We start from the raw sequence: 26,758 nt of genomic DNA, 5'->3' as shown, positions 1-26,758 counted from the left end.
CTTTGGTGCTTCACAACCCCATACATCAGAGCACTGAGCACAGGACACAGCTGCTGTTTCTTTGACCATACTCAGAGATTTATTTCCTTTATGGAGCTCCCAAGCACAAAGCTTGAGCTTATTTAGTGGGCAGATGACAAGCTGAAAGCAAGGGCCAAGCCCACTTTGAACTGCACTGAACAGACATACACAACAATATAGCTAAAGGAGACAAGGATGCACCTAAATAGAGAGCCAATACCAAATGCACAAAAAAAAGCTATCATCCCCCTTGACTTCCACACACATCTGCTTTTAGTGCTCCTGGGGATTCTGTCACCAAGTCGGCTGATTACCAGAATGACAGGCGTGCGTTGTCAGCAGCTTGAGTGTCAGCATTGTGACAGGGCACTCTGCCGATGGATCACTCTAAAGCTTCATCCTCCAACTGCACCAAAGAGAGTAGAAGCTTCTACAGGGCTCTAGCATACCACTGATTTCTTACCATGCTCCAGAGCATGACACTTGGACCTCCCACCCTACACCTGCGGGCCATACGAGGCTCGGACACACCACAGCCATCTGTAGCCTCTCATGCAGGCCCTGGCTCTCAACAATAGAAAGAGGTTGATCTGCTGAATCCTTATGCAATCATACCTCAGAATGGGGTTTATTGATTACAAGATTAGCGTGCGCAATACCCATTACAAAGACAGATTAAGTTAAATGTTAACAGAATGGCAGATCCAATTTGCAGAATAGCAACATTCAGAACAATTGAGCTAATGACAGGAGCAAGGACAGAAATAAAAGGTCCAGAGAGATTAAAAACATGAAAACTGATTATTTGTCAAAGTTGAATCTATTACACAGATTTTCAATAGGGAGAGAAACCTGAGACACCGTGATGTCGAAGGAGACTCAGATTGCAGGGATAACAAAACAGATTATGTTTGCAATGTGATAGGATAGCAATGAGGGCAATAAAATTTTGGGCTGCACGTGCAGAGATGTGTCATCACCGAGCAAGGATACATTGGCCCCTCTCTCTTTGGCTTTGGTGCAAAGATACAAGGAATATTACAACTTGATCTGAACTCATTTAGGCTTGAGCTTGTTCTGAGCTCTTCTAGCAAGGAGTTCCATGGCCCAGGCCCCTAAGGTACTTACTACGTAAGATCAACTTCCCTGATAAGTTGGCTGCCTGTCACCATCCCTGTTCTCTCTGAAGCAGGGGGCAGACTGGACAGTAATAACAGTCTCCCTTGTGGGACTGCTGCACTGGGCAGTTAATGTGCATCTGTCTCTCTCCCCATCCCACAGGCTCACAGTCCTGATGTAATAAGTCAGACGGATAGCTCTCTGTAGCTCAATTACCGTTTAATGGAGACATCCAGATCTTTTAGGCAGTCCACAATGGTGCTTCTGTGCCGCTGTACTGCATTGTGGTCTGTCTGCACCGTCTTCAACAAAGATGTCAAAGCTACATATCTGGGATAGAGAGGACAAAGGAAGAACACCACATTGGTGCCAGCCATTCTGTTTCATTGCAAAGTAAAGGGATTTAGTCTTCCTCTGCACTAAGACAGGATTTTCCCAGTGCTACTGGGAGCAAAGGAAAATCTGCCAGGCTGCTCTCTGACCCAACCAGGGGAGTTTCCGAGCAGAGGATGTAGATGTACCATAAGAGATACTTCTTCTGTGACAAAGGGAAAGCGCAGCTTCACTGGCCGCTGGAAAAAACATATTGTCTGAGCTATTCCAGGAACCTATGTCCAGACTATAACTAGGCTGCAGTAGCTTGCTGTAGACCTGCTGGCTAGTGTGGAAAGGCCATGATACACCCAGGGAAAGAAGTGTGGCAGGGAGAGAGAAAACTAGTCACCAAGGCAGTTTAGCCATACCCACCCCAGTAGCCTTTCCCAACACTGCCTTGGGAGCTGCTTCTGCAGACTCTTAACACAACAGTGCTCCATGTCTGACACACTTCAGGGAACTTACCTAATATTTTTGTCGTTATTTAACAAGAAACGGCCTAGGATGTTAATGGCTAACACCTGCAGAAAAAGAGAGTTAGGGAAGGTTAGTGATCACAGCAAGCTCCTGCTCCTCACCGCTGCTTCATGAGCCCCCATAGTCCTTCAGTGACCTTGCATGCAAAGTGCTAAGGCTAGTGATGCGCAGAAACAGCAAGAACTCCACACACTGATTAATCAGAGGAAGAGGCAGGAGTCACGCACATGGCTCCGGCTCCCCGCTGCACTTTAAGTGCAGTGTGGCTCTGGGAGAAGGCTGTACACCCGGCCAAAGAGGAATCTCACTGCACAGCATGCAGCAAGTCGTACAAGGGCACTAAGTCTCGGTACAGCTGTGCATGCTTCCACTGTGGAATAAACTCACTAACCACGATCTACAGCTCCCCTCAGACATTCCAAGTTATGTCTCCACCTCCTTGGCCAGTGGATACAAATTACAAGAGGAATCCACTATCACCCTTCTGGAGCTCAGGAAGAGACACACACTGTGTCAACATATTATGGTTCCTTGTACAGTTCTCATCCCTTCCCTCACAACGTTACAAGCAGTTAACTTCCAGACATTGCTACTGGTAGCACATCTGGCACAGGATCTCACTGATGTAACATCGTCCCAAGCCCAAGATCTGAGATTCTCATCTACCACCAGCACCATAGCCACTCTCAGAGATTTAGGTTGGATGTTAGGAAAAACTTCCTGTCAGGGTAGCTAAGCATGGGAACAAGTTATCTACGGAGGTTGTGGAATCTCCACCACTGGGGGTTTTTTAGACAACCATTTGTCAGGGATGATCTAGATCAGTGTTTCCCAAAGTGTGGTACATATACTCCTGGTGGTACGTGAAAGGGTTTCAAGGGGTACGCAGCAGAATTTTTTATTTTACTTTATCACAGTTTTTTTAGCAGCAGAAAACAATTCATTAAAATTTAATATATGAGAGTGATGTACACTTGTACAGTAGAAACACACACAGGTTTACATTGTAACTAATATGACAACGCGTTCAGTAACATCTGATAGCACAGCAGAACCAACGCAAACCACGCGTGCGTGTTACCGCGGCTCGGGCAATAAGCTTCCCTTTGTGGCATGCACAGAAGTCATACTGACGGATAAAAGATAAAAGTGAATAACTACTCGTAGTAATCTAAAGATCGTAGCAAGTACATACTTGGTGTGTATTAATATACAAAATTTCTCTTTGTTTTTGTTAAACCCATTTACAATGGATCGCTGGCTAAAAACAGGAAGTTTGAAACGTACAAAAGAAAATTATGAAGGAAATATGAATGTTAGTGATAATTATGCCGAAAAATGCAGTGATATGGCTACGACAGACAATTGTGACGACAAAATTAGTGAACTGTGTGAACCATCTGTAAGTTTATTGAGCGTATCAGCTGCAAAGAAAACGAAAAAAGCCTGCAAATATGTTGAAGAATATCTTAAACTGGGATTTTCGTGGACTGGCGATGAGGTGGAGCCTGTTTCACTATGTGTGATTTGTTACGAGACTCACAAATGAAAGTATGAAACCATCCAACCTAAAGCGCCATTTCAATAGTAAACAAAGAATACAAGGGAAAACCTATAGAATTCTTCAAAAATAGGCGCAAAGATCTCCAAAAGACCCAAAAAACAAATTCGTAATGTGACAGGAGGTGAAAATATGAAAGCTTTGCAAGCTTCATATAGCGTGGTGAACTTAATTGCAAAGTCCGGAGCTGCTGAAGTGATTAGCGAGACATTAGTAAAACCGGCAGCCAAAGTAATGGTGCAAGTGATGATTGGAGACAAGGTTAGCAAAATGACAGGTTTCAGAGTAGCAGCCATGTTAGTCTGTATCCGCGAAAAGGAGTACTTGTGGCACCTTAGAGACTAACAAAGCTTATGCTCAAATAAATTTGTTAGTCTCTACGGTGCCACAAGTACTCCTTTTCTTTTTAAGACTAGCAAAGCTATAGATTGTGTCCCCCTCTCAAATAACCGTGTTCATCGTAGAATCACAGATATGGCCGAAAATGTAAAGCAGCAATTATTGTCAAGAGTACAAGCGTCGCTACTATGCACTGCAAGCGGAAGAATCCACTGATATTGTGAATTTAGCTAATCTTTTGTTGTTTCTCAGATATGAGCTGAATAATGAAGTCCACGATGATATTTTGTTCTGCCAACCTAGGCCAACACACACAACTGGAGAAGCTGTTTTTAAAGTTTATTGATGACTGTATCAAAAACAATGACTTGGATTGGAGCCGTTGTGTTGGACTAAGCACGGATGGCGCCAGAGCCATGATTGGTTCGAAGAAAGGAGTTGTTGCACGTATTCAAGCTCTTGCGCCAGAAGCAAAATCGCCTCATTGTTGCATTCACAGGGAAGCACTCACCACCCAGAACATGCAGGCAGATCTAAAGCAAGTACTGGATGAAGCTGTGAAAATAAACAATTTTGTGAAAGGCCGCCCTCTGAACACCCGGCTGTTTTCTCAGCTTTGTGATGAGATGGGCAGTGATTACACACAACTCTTATTTCACACTGAAGTGCATTGGCTTTCACATGGAAAAGTTCTGAATCGCCTGTTTGAGCTGCGAGAAGAACTGCAAGTTTTTTTTAGATGAAACCTTTAACCTGCAAGACCGTATACATGACTGGAAATGGCTACGCAAACTAGCATATATGGCAGATATCTTTGCTCATTTAAACAACCTCAATCTATCCTTGTAAGGGAAACTCTCATCAATATTCCATGTTCAAGACAAAGTGAGCACCATGGTCGCAAAATTGAAAATGTGGCATAAACGTCTTAGTCGTCATGAACTGGATTCCTTTCCATCTCTTCATGACTTAGTAATAAACTCAACTAACGAACTTGATAGTGATGTGTTGCAAACCATGAAGCAGCATTTGGAAATCTTGCAGAAAGATCTTCGTAAGCGTTTCCCTGAACTGGACGGCACTTTTGAATGGATAAGGAACCCTTTTATCATCAGTGTTCAAACATTGCCAAATAACCTCCCTGCTTCAGAAGAACATCAGCTCTTGGAGCTGGCTTCAGATAGCTTCCTGAAAACAAAATTTGAGCAAAACACACTGACGTCATTTTGGCTGGGGGTTAGCTCTGAATATCCAGCTCTATCGGACAAGTATCTTCTGCCTTTTCCCACCTCATATTTGTGTGAGATCAGATTCTCTGTGCTGGTTGGCATCAAAACAAAAGAATGAAATCATCTTATTGACGTGGAGCCCCACCTTCATCTTAAGATCACAAACATCGAGCCAGATATCCCCACGACAGTGTCTGGTCAGAAGCAATTCCATCCCTCGCACTGAATAGTTTGGTTTGTACTGAAAATTTTTTAGTACCGAACTAGTAAGTATTAAAACTAGTGCTTTCTTCACTAACCTAACCAAACCAGCGTATTTTAATTTCAGAATGATACGAATTCACTATATAAATATATATACATATACACACACGCTGTTCTGCCAAACTGTTGATTCGCTTCTATTATTTTAATTATTTCTAGTACTATTTCTATATGTAACTATTATTTCTATTACAATTTTTGTTTCAACTGTATGGAATATAATTTTGTATTTATTTCTAATAAACATTTAATCCAGAATGAAACTAATTAGGAGCGTGTTATAAAAATGTGGCTACCACCCTCCCCCCCCACAATTATCTTCACCGGAGAAAGGTACGCAGGTAAGACAAATGTCTCAAAAGGGGTACGCAACTGTTGTAAGTTTGGGAAACACTGATCTAGACGATACTTAGTCCTGCCTCAGTGCAGGGGACGACTCGACAACCCATTGAAGTCCCTGCCAGTCCTACCTTTCTATGATTCAACCAATTCCAGTGACGCTTTAGAGCCCTAAGTACTAGCCATCGGTAACTGATGAATTCAGCCTGGGGCCCATTGTTTGACTAAAATCAAGCGTAATGGTTTAGCTTCACACATCCACTAGGAAAACTAGTACCTGCCCTAGCCCCAGTGGGTGGACTCCATTTAATCAGTCATTTCATCTCTAACTTTTACAATCCTATGGGTTTAGTGAAAAGAACCATGGTAAAGGCAACGTACTCGCAGTCCACTCTCAGACTTGATGTCCATAATAGTCAATACAGTTTCATAGAGGATGGCATTACCCACGTTTTTACTTGTTTCTGTATTAGTGGCAACCTGGAAAAAAAACAAAGTAAAGTAACTGCCAGTGCTTTGCCAGCACCCGCAGCACCCTACCCAGGCCGCCTCCCATTTCTGTATCAGAACAAGGCACCGCCCTCCCACTTGCCCAGCTTGTTAGCTCCTGCCAGATTAAATCACTGCCCGCAGAAGCACACACTTGTGGCGCAATGAGTTGATGCTCATGCTGTGGTACATAGGGACGTAACTAGAAGTAACAAGATGAAATTAAGAGGAACAATTTAGGCTGAATATCAACTTAACCTGGCAGGCCTCACCTGTGCAAGTATGTCATTCATTGCTTCACTTGAGTCATCATCATTTCGCCCCAGGATTCTTAGTAACCGCAGGATTCGCACCTCAAAAGACAAAAAGGTAGCAAATTAAATCACATCTGGCATAACCCATCTGGAATGGGTTACCTAGGGAGGTGGTGGAATCTCCTTTCTTAAGAGGTTTTTAAGCTCAGGCTTGACAAAGCCCTGGCTGGGATGATTTGGTTGGGGATTGGTCCTGCTTTGAGCAGGGGGTTGGACTAGATGACCTCCTGAGGTCCCTTCCAATCTTGATATTCTATGATTCTATGATAAAGCAACTTTATGCAATGGCCTCCGGTTAACTCATGGAAGAGTGCAGGAGAGAGATCAAATGCTGATAAATATGGCAATTAAATCACAAGGCCCTCTGCTTTAGAGCAGAGATGGAGGATTTGAACTCTTCTCCCTCAATGAGGTCTTTCCCAGGATGTAAGGATTTATACTATGTTTAGGTCTTTATCCTCTAGCCAGAAGCACTCCCCCTACAACCAAACAACTGACATGGAAATAATATGGATAGCTATAAGCTTACTCCTCCTGCCATGAATTCGCATAATAGGCAAGGGAGTCAGAAACCAAGTCCCAAACACTGCACAGGAGACAGAGCTACCCGAGAGTTTTACTATCAATCCTTACCTGCAGGAAGGGGTCACTGATCCCAGACACGTCATGCTCTGGTGAATATCCAGACATGATAAGGTTCTTTAGAATACGAACTAACTGGGGTACAAGCTGTGAAGAAGAAAGATCCATCAGAAAGTATACTCACAACACTTGTCTTCCACACTTTTGATGTAGGGATCCAAGAATGATTCCTAAAGATTAGTGTACACATCCTTCCACACAGAACATCTCTGATTGCGCAGGCTGGGTTATCTGAACATATTGATACTGATGTCTGGCCAGGACCTGAACACCATACTACAGAGCTACTAGAGAGCTAAGCCAACCAGCCCAGAGGCAGATAAACACAGTTCCCCTGCCATCAGCTGCTGAAAATAAGAAGAGTTGCTGGTCTTCCACAGGATGCCGTCCTTGCATTGGGGCTCTTTCACACCAGCTTCTGGCTGACTTAATCTAAGTTCTTTAGGGCAGGGACCATCTTTTTGTTATGTGTATGGAGTACCTGGCATAGTGGGATCCCTGATGGGGGTCTTTAGGCATTCCCACAACAGAAACAGATGTCATTATGTCCTAAGTTTATCACTCTTCCCTAGCTATCTGCAGGAAGACGCTCTCTTCTCTTCCGCGCTGCAAACCCTCCAGGGTAGTCAAAGGGGGAGAATTTCCACTGATCTACCTCCCACCCAGTCTCCAATGGTTGGGTAGTACGCCCAGTGAAGAGCTTCCCCACGGCCTACCCACCTTCTCCTGCTCACAGCTTCCCCACACACCAGCAGCAGCATGAAATTGGCCTGATTTCTCTCAGGTTTCACTTCTGTCCACAGGATTCTGGATAGTAGCAATAACATTGACTACAGTTGTGCTAATTCATGCTACGGTGGATTGGCAGAACTCTGACACGAGGATGAGGGGAAAGTGCTGGACGTGTTGTTCCTTGACTTTAGCAAAGCTTTTGACACAGTCTCCCACAGTATTCTTGCCAGCAAATTAAAGAAGTTTGGGCTGAATGAATGGACTATAAGGTGGATAGAAAGCTGGCTAGATTGTCGGGCTCAACGGGTAGTGATCAATGGCTCCGTGTCTAGTTGGCAGCCGGTGTCAAGTGCAGTGCCCCAGGGTCGGTCCTGGGGCCAGTTTTGTTTAATATCTTCATAAATGATCTGGAGGATGGTGTGGATTGCACCCTCAGCAAGTTTGCAGATGACACTAAACTGGGAGGAGAGGTAGATACGCTGGAGGGTAGGGATAGGAAACAGAGGGACCTAGACAAACTGGAGGACTGGGCCAAAAGAAATCTGATGAGGTTCAACAAGGACAAGTGCAGAGTCCTGCACTTAGGACGGAAGAATCCCATGCACCGCTACAGACTAGGGACCGAATGGCTCGGCAGCAGTTCTGCAGAAAAGGACCTAGGAGTTACAGTGGACGAGAAGCTGGATATGAGTCAACAGTGTGCCCTTGTTGCCAAGAAGGCAAACAGCGTTTTGAGCTGTATAAGTAGGAGCATTGCCAGCAGATCCAGGGACGTGATCATTCCCCTGTATTCGACATTGGTGAGGCCTCATCTGGAGTACTGTGTCCAGTTTTGGGCCCCACACTACAAGGAGGATGTGGAAAAATTGGAAAGAGTCCAGCAGAGGGCAACAAAAATGATTAGGGGGCTGGAACACATGACTTATGAGGACAGGCTGAGGAAACTGGGATTAGTCAGTCTGCAGAAGAGAAGAATGAGGGTGAATTTGATAGCTGCTTTCAACTACCTGAAAGGGGGTTCCAAAGAGGATGGATCTAGACTGTTCTCAGTGGTAGCTGATGACAGAACAAGGAGTAATGGTCTCAAATTGCAGACAGGGAGGTTTAGGTTGGATATTAGGAAAAACTTTTTCACTAGGAGGGCGGTGAAGCACTGGAACGCGTTACCTAGGAAGGTTGGGGAATCTCCTTCCTTAAGAGATTTTTAAGGGCAGGCTTGACAAAACCCTGGCTGGGATGATTTAGTTGTGGATTGGTCCTGCTTTGAGCAGGGGGTTGGACTAGATGACCTCCTGAGGTCCCTTCCAACCCTGATATTCTATGACATTCAGCAACATAGCACCAGAACTGCCCACAGATTCAGGAAGGCAAAACTGCACTATCATGTCCAGTGTTTACATTTGGACGTTTTTCTTTCCAAGCTTGAGGGGCAGAAACTTTTCAGAATGAAAGCTTAGGTTCTGCAGAAGTTGATGGCACTGATTACCAGGGTCATCTTCCTACTCCTCAGGAAAAGTGGCTCTTTCAGGGATTGCAATGTGGCTGTTTTTAGGAGACAAGTCATCCACATGAGATAGTTTGCCTCAGTCTACTCTAACTCTTGGACCGATAGTCATGGGTGTCTCACTACTCCATCCATCAATTTCAGGAAAAACTTCTTAACTGTAAGAACAGTAGGACAATGGAACATAGTGCCCCAAGAAGTTGTGGAAAATCCTTCACTGGAGGCTTTCAAAAAGAAGCTGGATAGCCAGCTGTCTTGGATGGCTTAGACCAGGGGTGCCTAAACTATGGCCCACCAGAGCATTTCATAAGGTCCAGAGCCTGCTTCAACACAATATACTAATGGCTGATTCATTATCGTTTTGTCACGTTTACATCATTTTAGTTTACACAAGTGCATAAACAGACAATACTGTACATAAAAACAACCTATCTAAATACATACAAAACAAGCTGAACGTAAAATATAAATTAATAGAGGGAGCTTTAAATCGTATTAAAATATGGAGACACTGTTTGGCCGACACAGTTTGAAGCCCTCCTGTGTTATAAGGTTGGCACCACTGGTTTAGATACATCAAATCCTGTATCTTGCCAAGGGGTTAGACTAGATGACCCCTGAGGTTCCTTCTAACCCTATGGTTCTATGATGTCACTGTTCTGTAGCAGCACATACATTCCATGGGTGTACTCAGATTGGGATTACCAGCAGCAGATAACACTGACCATAGTTCTCAGGTGAGGACTACTATGGACAGGTTGTGATGGGCCTCACAATAGTTGGAGTGATAAAATGGAAGCCTATCACCACCACAGCCCACCAAAACACTCTTGCTCGCACACTAAAGACAGGCTGGGATAGCCCCGGGGTGGGATCACATTTTCAGAGGGAAGGATACTGCACATCTCTCCAAGTTTCATTCTCTAGAAAACACGTTCTCATTTAAAGAAAGTCTTGACCCGCTTGCCAGAGCATGACATAATGCTTGTTAAAGCTGATGGATCTCCAGGTAAATTAACTAAAGCAGTGAAGAAGTAATCTTTCTCTCTCTCATTCCACTCATCTTTCCATCTCAGAGCTGACATTAAGTAAAATAACCTAAGAAATAGGCAGTCTAATGGAGTCCAAAAATGTGCTGGAGCTGGCTGTCCTGCTGAGACAGACTGAAGGCCAATTAAAGAGCAATGGGTGATTTGCAGGTGGGATGGCACTAGACCTGTCTGGGCAGGTTTCCATACCATATTAGAACAGCCTCATTTTTCCTTTCACCTATACCTCTGTATATGCAGAATGAACACACTTCACCGCCACGTCCTCCAGCAGAACCTTCTCCAAAAGCCACCTCTGTCTTCCCCACAGGATTGTGCTGCAGCCACTCAGGTACCTATTATTCCCCTTGGAGATCTGCCAGAGACTAGCCATGGCAGAGTTTAGAGTGCCTGACAGAAGCTCAATCAGCAGCATTCTGCTGCAAATTTGAGATGGCTCTGCAAGAAGGAAACACCTCTCTCCTTGTAGTTTTCTTGACTCTCTTCCTCCAGCCTGGAGCATTACAGCAATCAGACTTGTATATCACTGGAGGAGGTTGCTTCCCTTCAGATCTCAGAGGAGAGCAAGAGGACATGCCCCCTCCCCCCTGAATACAAAGTGCAGCTGACTGGGATGGTCTGCATAAACATTCTTGGAACCCTGCTTTACATTTTCTTTGTTTTCTTACGTACAACGCAAGGTACCAAAACTGATGACAGGACAAACAAAGACAAAGGCTACAGCCATAAAGATCAGTTGATGCCTACCCCACTCTGCTGATCCTTGACAGCCAGATACTTCCAGAAAAGATGTGCAATGGATTTGTACTGAACAGTCCAGTGCTGCCTACTGAGCCTATGTGGTATGTGGTAGTCCATGCTCCCCTGCATGTATCTGTTTCCCAACGCTGCTGTAACCACTCCAGCGATGGAGTTCTTATCCCATTCCCCCTTATATACAGGAGAGCATCTGAATTACCCAGCACTGTCCCACTTTGCCAGTGGGAAGCAAAACACACCTTGTGGTAAGGAGAATACATCAAGGCTCCAGGGCGATCAGACTTTTTAAAAGAGAGGAACACAGGAAGCTGCCTAAATTCCTCAAACAAGGAAGGAAGGGATCAAGATAGGTCACAGCTTGGGAGAGGCCACAACTGAGATCCAGGGCTGCCATGGATACGGGAATTTAATGACAAGACAAAAACTGGACTACAATGAGCTTGTTAGACAAGTATAGCATAGCTAGCACATGGCATTAATCACAACTGCAGTGTTAGTGCACAGCGCCTCCATGTGGTGGCTGGACACACAGAAGCCTCTACAGATCCAGTGAAAGCATGCACCATCTAGAAGAGTTAACTCTTACCTTTTCATTCTAACATACAGCAGGAGTCCAAACAGACAAAAGGGATAAAACAGACAAAGCAGGCATTAGGAACAGATCAGCGGTCATACTATTCACAGCATAAAACACCACAAGAAAGATGGCTAGAAGAAAGCACCACCAAAAAGAAGCCCTGGACAAAGCCATTGGACTCAACTCCTCATTGCTCCCCCCAGGACTCAGCCACCTCCTAAGTAGTGAGCAATGGCTCAGGACGACACCACTGCCCCCATAACATTCGCCCCAGCTCTAGCACACACAAAGTGCACTAGCAAAGGGGGCGCCTGTCTGAGGTCCCTGCAAACAAACCTAGGACTTACAGGAAGAGTATGTTGGGAGCTGTGCACACAGGCAGAAGACTCCTCTCAGGATTTTTCAGTGGAGCAACTGGCCAGTTGCATTCTACTGGCTCATTTGGTTCCCAATTCCTCCTTTGCCCAAAGGAATCAGAACTGTACACCAAAGAACGCCTTCCAAATCATTCTGGAAGGAAATCTTTAAGATTTTGCAGTTAATAAATTCTAAAAGCAGCAGATACAGCAAGAACAATTACAGCAGGCAGTGAAAAGAGGCATGTGCTAGGACAGTGTGCTAGAAGACAAGAACACTGCTGGCTCTGAAATTCCTACCCGCCCTGGGAAAAATGCCCCTTATTACATGCTGTGTGCAATGTGGACATGTTAGCTATACTTAGGCTGAAGCATTAGGTTTTTAACCAGTAAATGTTGGTAAACATCAATTTCACCATACACATACACAAACCAATGAAAAAATATTTCCATCAATGATAACCAAAATTTACAGACAGGCAAAGTAAGAAAAATGCTGCTTGAGAACTAATGAGAGTTTGATTTAAGAGTATTTACTATGTATATTTTGACACATAAGAACGGCCATACTGGGTCAGACTAATGGTCCATCTAGCCCAATATCCTGTCTTCTGACAGTGGCCAATGCCAGGTGCCCCAGAGGGAATGAACAGAACAGGACAGTTTATTGAGTGATCCATCCCCTAATGTCCACTTCTGACAATCAGAGGCCAGGGACACCCAGAGCATGAGGTTGCATCACTGGCCATCTTGGCTAATATCCAATGATGGACTTATTCTCCATGAACTTATCTAATTCTTTTTTGAACCCAGTTACTCTTTTGGCCTGCACAACATCCCCTGGCCACAAGTTCCACAGGTTAACTGTGTGTTGGGTAAAAAAGTATTTCCTTATGTTAGTTTTAAACCTGCTAATTAATTGGTTCTTGTGTTACGTGAAGGAGTAAACAACACTTCCTTATTCACTATCTCCACACCATTCATGATTTTATATCCCTCCTTAGTCCTCTCTTTTCCAAGCTGAAAATTCCCAGTCTTATTAATCTTCTCTCATATGGAAGCTGTTCCATACCCCTAATGATTTTTGTTGCCCTTCTCTGAACCTTTTCCAATTCAAATATATCTTTTTTGAGATGGGACAAACAGAACTGAATTCATTGTGTGGGCGTACCATGGATTTATATAGTGACATGATGATATTTTCTGTCGTATTATTTATCCCTTTCCTAGTGGTTCCTAATAGCCTGTTACCGCTTTTGGCTGCCGGTGCACATGCAGCAGATGTCTTCAGAGAACTATCCACAATGACTCCAGGATCTCTTTCTTGAGTGGTAACAGCTAATTTAGACCCCATCATCCTGTATGTATAGTTGGGATTATGTTTTCCAACGTGCATTACTTTGTATGTATCAACATTGAATTTCATCTGCCATTTTGTTGCCCAGTCACCCAGTTTTGTGAGATCCCTTTGTAACTCTTTGCAGTCTGATTTGGACTTAGCTATGTGAAGTTGACAATTTGTGTTTTAAGGGGTATAAAGCTTTAACCTTTTGAATTTTAGTTTCTACTATCATTAAATAATTGTCTATTCCACCTACTGTCTGACACCTTCCCCACAATTTTGCACAACTACAAACATTTGATAAAAATAGATAAAATGCTTAAAATAATGGTATTATTGATCAAAATTATGAAAAATAAAAATTGGATTCTGCCAAGCCTAGCTATACTATGAAAACCTCAATTCTGCCTTTTCCTGAGTGGAATGTATAAAACTATAAGTTAACAGTGTAAGCTTGTGATTTTAGTTCCCCATCTTAGATAAAAAAGAAAAAGATTAAACTTTATCCCACTCCAGATGTCACTGATGCAATCAGGTACATGAGGAATAACGTATTTAGGGGACTTTCATAACAGGAGTCATTGCAACTTTAACTCTGGGACAAGTTTCACAGTTTTCATGCACATAAGTGATTTGTCAGTGTCTTATAATTTACCCCTTCCCACGCTCACAAGGAGACTCAAAGATGAACCACATGGAAAACTTCTAATTTAATTATTTGATGATATTGTGTGACATTGTTTTTCAAGTGGAAAGCCTGCATCATCATCACGTGCCTCATTTAAAAATAGCTGCACAGATTTTGCTCAAAACTTGTGGACACATCCTGTTGGCTAAGATCAAGGATGGAAGTGTCAGCCCAGAAGAAGCAGGTAAACATTAGCTATCAGGGATACTAATGCACAGTTTGTACTTACCTTTCTGAAGTGTGATAACATGTCTGGGCTTCTCTCACACATCTCTGTGAGGAGGACAACTGATGTGTGAAGAACACCTACAAGGCCAGAAACAAGTCTAGTTATTTAGATTTCACTTATAAAGGCTCTAGGCACCTGACCAAAAAAAAAATTAAAAATGAAAGCCATAAAGGAAAAATAGTAGCAGCAATCCCACAAACATCTCTCACCTGAACCCCTCCCCCCAACAAATGCCTGCAGCAAGAACATAAAAATGGCTATAGGGGGTGAGACCAATGGTTCATCTAGTCAGTATCCTGTCTTCCAACTGGCCAATGCCAGATGCTTGAGAGGAAGGGAACAGAACAAGGCGATTTTGAGTGACTCATTGCCTGTCGTCCAGTCCCAGCTTCTGGAAGTTGGAGGTTAGGCACACCTTTGTCCCTGACCATCTTGGTTAATAGCCATCAATGGAACTATCCACCAGGAACTTATCTATTTTTTTTTTTTTTTAAACTCAGTTATACTTTTGACCTCCACAACATCCCCTGGCAACAAGTTCCACAGGTTGATAGTGTGTTGTGTGAAGAAGTGCTTCCTTATGTCTGTTTTAAACCTACTGCCTATTAATTTCATTGGGTGACCCCTTCCCCCCGTTCCTGTGTCACTGGAAGGAGTAAACACCTCCCTCTTCTTTCTCCGCACCAGTCGTGATTTTACAGACCTCTGTCATATCCCCCCTCAGCTGTCTCTTTTCCAAACTGAACAGTCCCAGTCTTTTTAATCTTTCCTCATATGGAAGCTGTTCCATACTCCTAATTATTTTCATTGCCCTTCTCTGCACCTTTTCCAATACTAATATATCTTTTTTGAGGTGAGGTTACCAGAACTGCAAACAGAATTTACGGTGTGGGTGTACCATGGATTCAAATAGCAAGATCATGGTATTTCCTGTTTTATTATTCATCCCTTTCCTAATGGTTCATAAAATTTTGTTAGCCTTTTTGACTGCCACTGCTTGTTGAGCAGATGTTTTCAGAGACCTATCCACAGTGACTCTTTCTTGAGTGGTAACAGCTAATTTAGACCCCATCATTTTGTATATATAGTTGGGATTATTTTTTCCAATGTGCATTACTTTGCATTTATCAACACTGAATTACATCTGCCATTCTGTCACCTGGTTTAGTGAGATCCCTTTGTAAGTCCAAAGCTGACTGCGAGGAGTTAACTATTTTGAGTAATTTTGCCACCTCACTGTTCACCCCTTTTTCCAGATCATTTCTGAATATGCTGACTAACAAGTTCCAGTACAGATCCTTAGGGGACCCTGCTATTTTCCTCTCTCCCTTGTAAAGACTGACCATTTATTCCTACCCTTTGGTTCCTATCTTTTAGTCAGTTACCGATCCATGGGAGGACCTTCCCTCTTATCCCATGACTGTTTAGTTTGCTTAAGAGCCTTTATTGAGGGACCTTACCAAAGGCTTTCTGAAAGTCCAAGTACACTATTTCCACTGGATCATCCTTGTCCACATATTTGTTTATACCTTTAAATTCGAATAGATTGGTGAGGCATGATTTCTCTTTACAAAAGCCAGGGTGACTCTTCCCCAACATATCACATTCATCTGTGTGTCTGATAATTCTGTTCTTTACTATAGTTTCAACCAATTTTCCTGGCACTGAAGTCAGGCTTAGCAGCCTGTAATTGCCAGGATCGCGCCTGGAGCCTTTTTTAAAGATAGACATTAATTAGATACCAGTCAGTCATCTGACACAGAGGCTGATTTAGGTGATAAATTACAAAGAGGCACTGCATTTGAAGCATGCCCTGAAGATCACTAGATTGTTATGTACTGTGTGTATTAGAGTAGCAGTAATACAGGCCATGAGAAAGAGAGAGAGAGACCCTGCCAAAAAAAAAAGGCTTAGGACTTATCTACACTTGGAAGACTACAGCGGCACAGCTGCAGCTCAGCCATTGTAGCGCTTCAGTGTACCTACAGGGGGTTCTGGCCTGCCTTTGGGAACTGGGGGTGCTGGATTATGGCCAGAAGGTGGGCATGGTTGTTTTGGGTCCCAGCAAGCAGGGTTCATTGATCTTTATGGAGAATGCCTGCCAGCGGCTCTCGCCTCATGCACTAAAGAGGCTCCAATTTACATGCCTCTGAACAGAGTCAGTATCACACAAGGAGGCAGGTTCCAAGCCATTCAGGACTTTATAGGTCAAAACCAACAAGCAATCAGTGCAGATAAAGAACTGGAGTTGTGTGCTTGCGGTAGATAGCCCACTTCATAGAGATGAGCAAAGAAAATCATTAGATGTCTGGAGAAACTGAAAAGACAGATAGTTTATGTAGGAGACAAAAAAGGGGGCAGGATTGAGGGATCCAAAATTAACAAATGGGGTACAGAAGCTCATTCGGGTGCTCCTTTATGGTACAAGAACAAGGAGACGTTCAACAAAACTGAAACAGAAATTTAAAATTGAGGACAGAAGAGATTTCCTCCTACAATGGTCCATCAACCTGAGGGACTCTCTACCACTAGATATCACTGAAGCCAAAAAACTTACTCATTCAAAAAGGATTAGACATTTATACAGCTAAAATCACTCTCAGTTACATCAGTTAAAATGAGATTACATTAAGGATATAAACCTTAATGACTCTATGACATAAGACAAGCACTAATGACTTAGGTTAAGAAAAAGCTTTCCCTAATTCCCACTCAGATTTCTTGTCCCTAGCATCTGATAGGCGACTGGCTGAGAAAGGATAGTTGGTTAGAGGGACCATTGGAGTAATTCAGCATGGCAATTCTTATGTTAATGACATTGTTTATTATTTTGCCCTAGTATGAGCTTCTAAGTGAATTTAAGGGGCACCACCTGATCAGGCGCAGGATGAGATGCACCGTTCTGGTCACTTTTGCTATTTGATCATCTAAACGCAAGCTGAGCATCTAACAAGACCCTCAAAGTTGCAGATAGTGACAAACCGTGGGGGCACACTAAAAAAGCAGATATTTCTGCTCTATCCTCCAGTTGCTTCCTCCAACCTACCATCAACATTTGACTTATCTAGACTGACCTTCAATCGTTTACACTGAATCAACGGTTGTAGAAATATTTTCTTTCATCCACGACCCAGTCTGACCAGCTACTGAAATGCTCCACTGCAAGAACCTATACTCATTCCTTTTAAAAAAGGACATCGCCTAGATTGTAGACCCAACCCAGATCAACATTTCAGGAGCCATCAACTTGCAGTCAATGTAACTCTTAGCAGCCACATGGGGAGATGCTCAAGCAAGTTGCTTTTTGTTTTTAATTGCCAGCTGCGTACCCCCATAATCAGCTCCATAATTCCAGAGAAGAAGGAGATCTAATGCGCAGGCAGAAACATCTGGAGGAGATGGCAGACTTGGTATCTGCCCCTGGGATGTACGGGTTATTCCAAATTTGCTGGTAAGGCCCATGTTTTAGCAGTTCTGCTGGACCTTGAACAACGAGCAAAAATGGTTTCCCTTCCCTGCTGTTTTTACATTTGGGTAGGATGTTGCAGCCTTCCCTTTTGGGCACAGTATTCTCCACTGTTATTCTTTCTTTTGTAATCACAGGGGTTGCACCTGAAAGACACAAACTTCAGCTCACACAAAATGCCAGCCTTCTTGCTCAGCAATGCTTGTCTCAGGGAGCACACAACATCCATTTCCCAGAGTCTATACTAAACCATTTCCAGGTGCACTTAAAAGTCTCATTTTTGGCCTACAAAGAGCTCTACAGTTGGTGCACTAGCTCCTTTAGTCCTGCTGACTGCCTGACACCGAGATGTTCTAGGAGGCTGATGCCTGGTCGTTTTCAAAAAGGGGGCTTCAGATCTTCATAAGAACAGCCAGACTGGTTCAGTCCAAAGGTCCATCTAGCCCAGTATCCTGTCTTCTGATAGTGGCCAACACCAGGTGCCCCAAAGGGAATGAACAGAACAGGTAATCATCAAGTGATCCATCCCATCGCCCATTCCCAGTGTGACAAAGTCAGGTCGGACAGTTGCAAGAGGGTCTTGGAAGGCTGATATGTTAGTCCTAGAATGTTAAAGGCCCTTTTTCCTACAAGCTGAGAAGGGATTACCTCAGGTCAATCAGGGACACCTGAATCCAATTAAGGACTGCCTGAGATCTTTAAAAAAAACTCCTCTGGGCAGAGAAGAGGGGAAGAGAGAGAAGGGGACAACCTGCTGCCAGGCTAGTGGCAGCAGGGAAATAAACTTCTCCAGTCTGAGAGGTTGTGCTCCTTCCCATAGGGGAAACAACCAAACCTGAATGCCTGCAGGGGAAGGACTGACACCCCAGGGCAACCAACAGGGAGACACCCTGCCCCAGCGAGGAGGCAGCAAAAGGTATCCCCCAGGGTTTGTGTGTTTCTGAGACTGTTTCCTTTTTGCTTGGTGGAGGATCACCCTTTAGGCTGACCCTCAGGCCTACCCTGACATACAATAAAGGGAGCACAGAAGGGGGAAGGCAAACCCTGCCCTGAGTGGGGCTGTTTACCCCAGGCCCACCATGGCCAGAGGGGGAAAACGCAAAATCTGATGAGACGAAGGTGGTGCCTTGCCACACCAGCTTCTGGCAAACAGAGACTAGGGACACCATTCCTGCCCATCCTGGCTAATAAGTTCATGGAAGATAGGTCCATCAATGGTTATCTAGTTCTTTTTTGAACCCTATTACAGTCTTGGCCTTCATGACATCCCCTGGCAAAGAGTTCTACAGGATGACTGTGTGTTGTGTGAAGAAATATACTTCCTTTTGTTTGTTTTAAACCCGTTGCCTATTAATTTCATTTGGTGACCCCCTAGTTCTTGTGTTATGAGAAGGAATAAATAACACTTCCTTATTTACTTTCTTATACCAGTCATGATTTTATAGACCTCAATCATATCCCCACTTAGCTGTCTCTTTTCCAAGCTGAAGAGCCCCAGTCTTATTAATCTCTCCTCACACAAAAGCCGTTCCTTACCCCGAATCATTTTTGTTACCCTTTTCCAATTCCAATATATCTTTTTTGAGATGGGGCAATCAGATCTGCACTCTTCTGCTGGTCTGACAGATTCGGAGGTGGCTTCACAGTACAATGCAAAGCCGTCCTGACAGAATACTGGAGCTGCCTGAAGTTCTTTTTCCTCGGTATGTAAGGGAGGGAAGGAGAGCAAGTTACTGAGATTCAGGAGACCCTGGGCCAATTTCTTGCTCTGCCAAAGACTTCCCGTGTGACCTTGGAAAATTCACTAAGTCTCAGTTCCTCACTTGTAAAAACAGGCACACTAATCCTTCCCTGCCTCACAAGGGTGCTGTGATGATAAATATATTAAAGACTGTGAGGTGCTGATACTGTTACCATTTTAATTAGTCCCTGCGCTAAGTACTCCAATTAGTGCATTTTAAAATCTAAATAAGTTCACAACGTCCACATGTAGCACAGACCACAAGCAACCCCCCCTTTCCTTCCCCACAACCCCCCAGGTGTGCTGCAGCCTAACACCCCAATGAAATAAAATAACATGAACATGTTCAGTAGAGAAGGAAACAAATGTTTACTTGGCTACTGGAGATACTGCTGCAACTATGCATTGGTTTAAATGGAAAGGAACTACTTGTTAGGGCCACTCTCCACAAAAGAGCCTCAGCTCTGAAACACAGCTTCTATTTGTGACCCCTTTATGGCATGCTTTAATGCCCATCTATAGCCCAAAGACACTGCGTAGCCAGATATAGGAGAATGGTTTCAGTCAAAGATTCTGTCATTTGAGTGCTGGGTTATGTGAATGGGCAAGGAGTCAATTGTTTGGATATTTATCCTTATTTTAAACACCTATACAAGTGCTTCCAACTTGGAAAACAGATGTGAAAAATAAAATAAAGTACATTTTCAAAAGGAAGTATTGTTTCAAGCTTGCAAAAAATTACTCTAAACAGAGTAAGAATCTGTTTTAAAATGCAATTACGATCCAAAAAGCAATTATGTAAAGGTAACCCTTTCTTACCCAGCAATCTGCCATGCAACTTAAGAACCCTCTGATTACTCTGCTGCAGTTAGCACTGCAAAGATCTCACAGCTTTGGGAATGCAAGTTCAACTCCATTCTGCTTCATCCATCAGTTCCCAGTGCATCATCTTTATAAACAGTAATCATCTCAGACAGAAGCTGAACTTTCAGATCTCAAGTGGAGTTTGCAACCCTAGCAGCTGGAAAATCTTTTGCCTTGCACAGAAAGCAAGAGTGACCTGCAGTCAGAGAGACTTAATGTGGAACCTCAGAGTGCCATCCTTACAGAGGAGAAACATACCACGAATTACATAATACAGTTTGCTAGAGTCCCAGATTCACCATATTTACTCTGTATGTGTTTCACCTGCCTTACAATGAGAGTAGCAGGTACTTTGATAAATGAACAGAAAAACTGTTCAATAACCCTGTAGCCTGTGCTGTGTAATTTCCGGCAGGAGCAAAGAATCAAATATAGCTCTATGCCTCTTGTAGCACAAGGGACATTTGCTCTCTTTCTACAGAACTGGAAGGACACCTATCAGAAAACTGTATGATAACAATGACCTTTTCCAAATAAAAGGCCTAGTTAGATGGTGGGAGCGCACCACCCCTGAATGGAAGAGCACTGCTTTCAGGGCCTGGGCCTTGCCTGCTGACATTACCATGGTTCTTCTCATTCAGTAGGTTTTTGGTGGCTGGCAGGAACATCTCCATGAGTTCAGGCACCTTCCTGATGACATGCACAGCACACAGTGCTGCCTGCAAAGGAAGAAAAGCACAGTTAGCACACCTTTCCATGCCAACGACTACTAGCAGACTCCAAGCTTAGCCATCTGTGGGCCAGGAACAGAGTCTTCTTAAGAGGATCCACTTCTATATTAGAGCTAATTTGCACACTTCACTCACCTGGAAACGTGTTAACAAGCACATGTGCAAGAACATCTCTATTCTGAGAAAATCCTGGCCAATGCCATATGGACTTGTTAGTTCTGAACACACTGGGACGAGAGTTCTATTCTGTCTACACCACAGATACCAGCTCTCTGTAGCTCTGGGGGTTCATATGCTCTTCCACTTTCATTACTGTCAGAGAACGTCAGGCTGACTCAACAAGCTACGCTGGCTCTGGGAAGCTGAACATGCCACAGAAGTATATCAGCCTCTCTGTAACTTCTCCAGAAAGGATGCTGGAGAGAGCTGCCTATCGTGGTAGGGCTAGAATACTTTAAATGCAGTCTCAAAGCACCCTCCTATGCATGGTGTGGCCTCCATGAACTCATTTGCAAGGTCCTTACCTGGCCACATTTAATTCCCCCTCAAATAAAATTTCTGCACTGCTGCCTATAATGAAACAAGTTGACTTGTATACGAATGGCCTGTTATTCCCCCCACCCCAACCTCTGCCAACTTATCTCTCCTTGGCTTGAGAGTTCCTTGGACTATGAAACATTCTTAAGTGTTTGGAAAGTGCTTTATACATATTGGGCACGATCACAAATAATATTCATGTTAGATCAACATTTAACATGTTTACCATATACCTACTGACTAGATGATGCAGATGAAAGAGAACGGAAAGATCTCCTAAGGAGAGTACCCTAGGAAGGAGTCAAAAACACGTTCCAGGTAACAGGAGGGATGGAATTATGCTGGGCTTCCACCAAGGTACTGCCTCTGCATCTGCTGGTGACCTTCCATTCAAGGCCCAGGAACGTATGCTCTATCTAGAGCTGTACACTGTGTGTGGGAGTGAATTTTGCACTGCCACCACCCATGCTTTACCTGCATTGCAGACAAAGGGAGGTCTCTGGTCACTAGTTATCACACTAGCACATGTACTCTCAGAGAAAAAACTTGCTGATGTGCCCTATGCCACCCAGCACACTAAATATTAAAAGCATCTCCCCCTTCCTTTTGTCCCAGGCTTTAGATTGCAAAGAAGCAGTTCAGAAACTTCCTGAAGTACCTTTTTCCTTAGGTAAGAGTTGGATGTTTTGAGGAGTTTCTCCACTTCTCCTGCCAGGTCTCTGCACATCTCAGAGGAGCCCATGCAGCCGAGGGTGCAGAGTGCCAGCCCCTGCACGTACTGAGTGCTGTGATTAAGGTCACTGCAAAAGAGACCAAGAACAAGCCCGTCAGCACATGCACAGGGAACTCTCCAGTACAGGACACAGGTGCACATCAGAAGCGAGTCAGAATGCAGGTAAGCTGTGAAGCAAAGAAGTTAGTTATGTATGTTCCTGGGCAGTTGAGTAAGAATGGGATGCTTCAGACACACGTGGCATAGTCGCCCACCACCAGACTCACCTCTGGAGACTTCAGGTATGGCTACCGTCACAAGTGAAATGGGCTGAGTGACAGTAACACCAGTGCCTGAAGCCCAGCGCAGGAGAAACAGACATGCAGAGCTCCACCCCCACTTCACACATGTATCCAAGCAACAGTTGACCAGACTAGCACATGAAAGCATACGGCTCTAAAGCCATCAGAAGAGTGGGGGAAATATCACTGTTGCAGACATCACACTCTCTGCTGCCCCAGGCAGAGAGGCAGGCCCTGACCCATTCCTGCTTCTGCAGAAACACACTAACCAGCCACAACAAAACAACTTTGCAGCAAAGGATCCCAGCCTTTGGATCCCTGACAAACAACAGGGAACTGTCTAAGGCCATTACACTCACTTCACATAGCAGGGGATAGTGTGAACAGCTAGCCTGTCCTGGGCATTACAAGGGAAAAGGGAATTTCAGATGTGTAGAGCTTCCCAACTGATTCTCCTCAACCCCCAGACTCTTCCTCCAGTAAGAGGAAACAGGGCATGTGCCTCTCATCCCAGTCCCCTCTCCCCCTGTCCAGGTGAGCGAGAAGAATTCCTGTTCAGAGGAGATGCGGATGGGGAAGGGGAAAGACATGCTGTCAGAACCGGGTCATGGACAGCCTGTGGGTATGGACTGAGTTGGTCAGTATCGGGGCCGAAGGTCAGAGATCAATCCGGGACTAGGTCAAAACTAAAGTCAGAGGCCATTACCAAATTGAGAGCGTGAGGTGAGAATCGGGGTCAGGCCAGGTCAGAGTATTTCACTGGGATCAGCAATGGTCTGAAGCTAAAGACAGTAAAACAGGATCAGGGTTGGGATGCGAGCCTAGATAAAAAGCCAGGAGCCTGTGATCACGCGAGCTGCAGCAAGAAGCGATGACCAGGGTCTGAGGCAGAAGTATGCTGGAGGTCTGCGTTGCTCAGACAACTCTCAGAAATGGCTTCCTGATTTATATGGGGAATGCCAGCCTAACAGGGAATCATGGAGGGCTGTCACTCATGCCCCATAGCGTGGGACTTCCTGTAGGATTTAGCCTCTCACTTCCTCTTCGTGGCAACTGTGCCTGGGCCCTGTGGTTTCTTACATCATTCCTCCCTCTTCAGGGCCCTTCTTTTCAGGGTATAATTGGACCAGGCTTCTCTGGATGAACCTCATGAAATTCTCTTACCAGGTTGGAGGCATGGACATGGGAGGCAGGTTGCCAAGTGCGCTCTTCAAGTCCATATGCTTCCCAGTCTACCAGGTAGTACAGGTGTCCCCACGTGCATATGGAATTACAGGTGGCATGCACCTCATACTCTTTGTGGTCCTGGACTTCGACCAGTAGAAATGGAGGAGTGGTTTGGCCAGGGAAGGGGTTATCACTGTAGGGTTTTAGGAAGGACACGTGGACCACACATGGGATGTAGCTTAAGGGATCAGGGAAGCTGTAATCTGAAAGTGACTGAGTTGACTTGCTGGCAGATCCAGAAGGGCCCAGGAACTGGTAGTCTCGCTCGCAAGAAGGTCTATTGTTCAGAAGATGCTTCAAAGTGAGACAGACTTTCTAGCCAACACAGTGGTTCCCAGGTGAGGGGTCCTCCTTCACGGCGAACCAAATAAGGGAGATCAGATCTTAGTGAATAGCTGAGGAAATTAGTGTGTTTGAGGAGATATGGTGGCACACGGTAGGTTCCTTGCCCTCCTCATGGTAGTACTGTCCTTTTCGTGAGAAAGCATCAGCCTTTCCATTTTGGGACCTAGGTTGGTAGATGATGGTGAATTTTAACAGAAAAAACAGGGCCCACCTTAGCTGCCTTCAGTTTAAAACTGGGGGTTTGCAGAGATACTCAAGCTTCTTATGGTTCGTGAAGACCTAAAAAAGGGTACCAAGCCCCTCGAGGTGGTGGTGGCACTACTCCTCGAACACAGTTTTAGCTGCAAGCAGCTCCTTGTCTAGTATTCCGTAATTTATTTTCACTGGGGTGAGCTTGCAAGAGGTGACTAAAAATGTGCAGTGATACAAGACTTGCTGGGCTCGGAACTTCTGAGAGAGTACTTCCCCATGGACCACGTTGGACACACTGACCTCCACAATGAACAGGCAGGTTGGATCGTGGTGCACCAGGATGGGAGCCATGGTGAAGGAGGACTTCAGCTGGATGATGTCATGCTGGGCAAAGGCATTCTGGGCTTCGGGTGACCAAGTGAAACAGATGGTCTTACATAGGAGTGAAGTCAGGGGAACCACTTTGAGTGAGAAGTCGGAGATAACCAACCAATAAAAACTGGCAAAGCACAGGAACTGTTATAATTGACAGGGCTTCTAGGGAGCTACTAAGTCGTGAATTGATGCTATCTTTTGTGAATCCATCTGAATGCCCCCTGGAGAGATGATATAGCCCACAACTTCGAGGGAAGGCTAGTCAAAGAGGCATTTTTTCAGTTTGGCATATAGTCCATGCTTCTGCAGCCTTTCTAGAGCAGATCCAACATAATGACACTGTTGTTCTTGGCTCTCTGAGAACATGAGGATATCATTGAGCTAAATGACATTTATCCAATATGACCTTGAACACGTCATTCACAAAGTGTTGGAAAATTGCAGGGGCATTGGTCATGCCAAACAGCATTACTGAATATGCAAAATGTCTGTACTGGGCATGAAAGGCGGTTTTCTACTCATTGGTGGCTCTTATATGCTCTAAATGGTAAGCTCCCAAAAGGTCTAGCTTTGTGAAGATCCTGGCTCTTCGCACACAATTTAGCAATCCTAGAATAAGAAGCAGAGAATACTGGTTGTGGATTGTGACCTGATTTAGGGCTCAACAGTCCATGCAAAGACACAATGATCCATCCTCCTCCTGTATAAAAAGTACTAGGGCCCCTGCTGGACAGGTAGATTGACAGATGAAACCCTTCTCAAGATTTTCTTGGATATAGTGGTGCACTGCTGCCAGTTCTGGTCCAGACATGGTATGCATCAATCCATATGTGGTCTTCAAACTATGGTCTATGCAAAGCTGTGCAAATCATAGTCTTGGTGAGGGGGCAGGATGTCCATGACTTTTTTTCTCAAAAACATCAGTGTGTTCCTGGTATTTCTTTGAGAGACAGGGTTTTGGGCTCAAGCCAATTTCTTTCTGGCTGGCCCAGGTTACCCCTAGAGTGGTAACATCCCTTCCTGAGGTTCAGAGATTGGCTCACAGGGGGGTTGCAGGCAGACTTCTTGGCAATAATAGGAAGAAATGTTGATGCTCTTCCCCCTCCTGGAGATATGCAGGTCATGCTCCTGCAACCACAGCATACCGAGTATTATTGGGAAGTTCAGGGACGTAGCGGGAAAAGCAGCGACACCGGACTCCAGAGACATTACTGATGAACACAGGAAACTGAGTAGCAGCTACCGCCTCCTCAGCCGCCCCGGAACCTGCGTGGCACATATAAAAGCTGAGTGTTCTTCGGGAAGGACTTTTGCTTTTCCCGCCAGGTGACTCAGGTTCTCAGGAGGGGAGGCGCAGCGCGCTTCCCATTCTCCAGCAGCAACTCAGGCTGGCATGGGGCTCCTCCAGCTACTGGAGGGTGGCATGTTTGGGGCTCCTGCTGCGGGACCGGGGGGCGGGGTTGGAGCATCAGGCAGAAGGGGTAGGGCCGGAGGGCTAGCCTCCCCAAAGCTGGGGGGGGGTCCACCCCACCATCCATGGGGCTGATGGACAACTTCACTGTAGTTTCTCTCAAGCCTGGCACAGATTCTTGGAGGAGGTGAGGGGAGATACGGGCTGTAGCGATAGCATGGGAACTCTTTCACCCCACCTGTCTCCCACAGAACAAGATAAATGTTTTTGCCACAGCTTCCTCCACAGCCAAAACTGCCTCAGGTTCTTGATGGGAGCAAAGATGCTCCTGTCTCCCAAACGCCAGCCCACAGGAACCTTAAGTGGATACTAATATTTGAATCTGCAGCACCTTCTTGCCTTCAGAAAGTCTCAGTTGTTACTGTCCCATCCCTTCTCCCCACCTAGGAA

General features: G+C 44.7%; 1 protein-coding gene and 1 non-coding gene across 5 annotated transcripts in view; both read right to left on the bottom strand.

The window, feature by feature from the left end:
* The window catches only part of AP1G1 (adaptor related protein complex 1 subunit gamma 1), a 97,518-nt gene that overhangs the window by 25,041 nt on the left and 45,719 nt on the right, over positions 1-26,758 (bottom strand). For 2 of the 4 annotated variants that reach the window (XM_037877365.2, XM_043526078.1), the window contains exons 4-12: positions 22,403-22,544; positions 21,099-21,195; positions 14,406-14,482; positions 11,800-11,808; positions 7,161-7,256; positions 6,486-6,566; positions 6,106-6,204; positions 1,981-2,036; positions 1,357-1,470 (exon numbers count right to left, since the gene is read on the bottom strand). In XM_037877365.2, the coding sequence (XP_037733293.1) occupies positions 1,357-1,470; positions 1,981-2,036; positions 6,106-6,204; positions 6,486-6,566; positions 7,161-7,256; positions 11,800-11,808; positions 14,406-14,482; positions 21,099-21,195; positions 22,403-22,544 (771 nt within the window). The remainder of the gene's footprint in view (positions 1-1,356; positions 1,471-1,980; positions 2,037-6,105; positions 6,205-6,485; positions 6,567-7,160; positions 7,257-11,799; positions 11,809-14,405; positions 14,483-21,098; positions 21,196-22,402; positions 22,545-26,758) is intronic. The other 2 variants (XM_037877368.2, XM_043526079.1) reach the window with 1 other exon arrangement.
* Positions 348-434, bottom strand: LOC114020109. The gene has a single exon (XR_003565007.1). It is a non-coding gene; the product is annotated as a small nucleolar RNA SNORD71 (small nucleolar RNA).

Source organism: Chelonia mydas, chromosome 12, assembly GCF_015237465.2.
Source record: "Chelonia mydas isolate rCheMyd1 chromosome 12, rCheMyd1.pri.v2, whole genome shotgun sequence".
Taxonomy (NCBI): domain Eukaryota; kingdom Metazoa; phylum Chordata; order Testudines; family Cheloniidae; genus Chelonia; species Chelonia mydas.
This window is presented reverse-complemented; position numbering and strand designations above follow the sequence as displayed.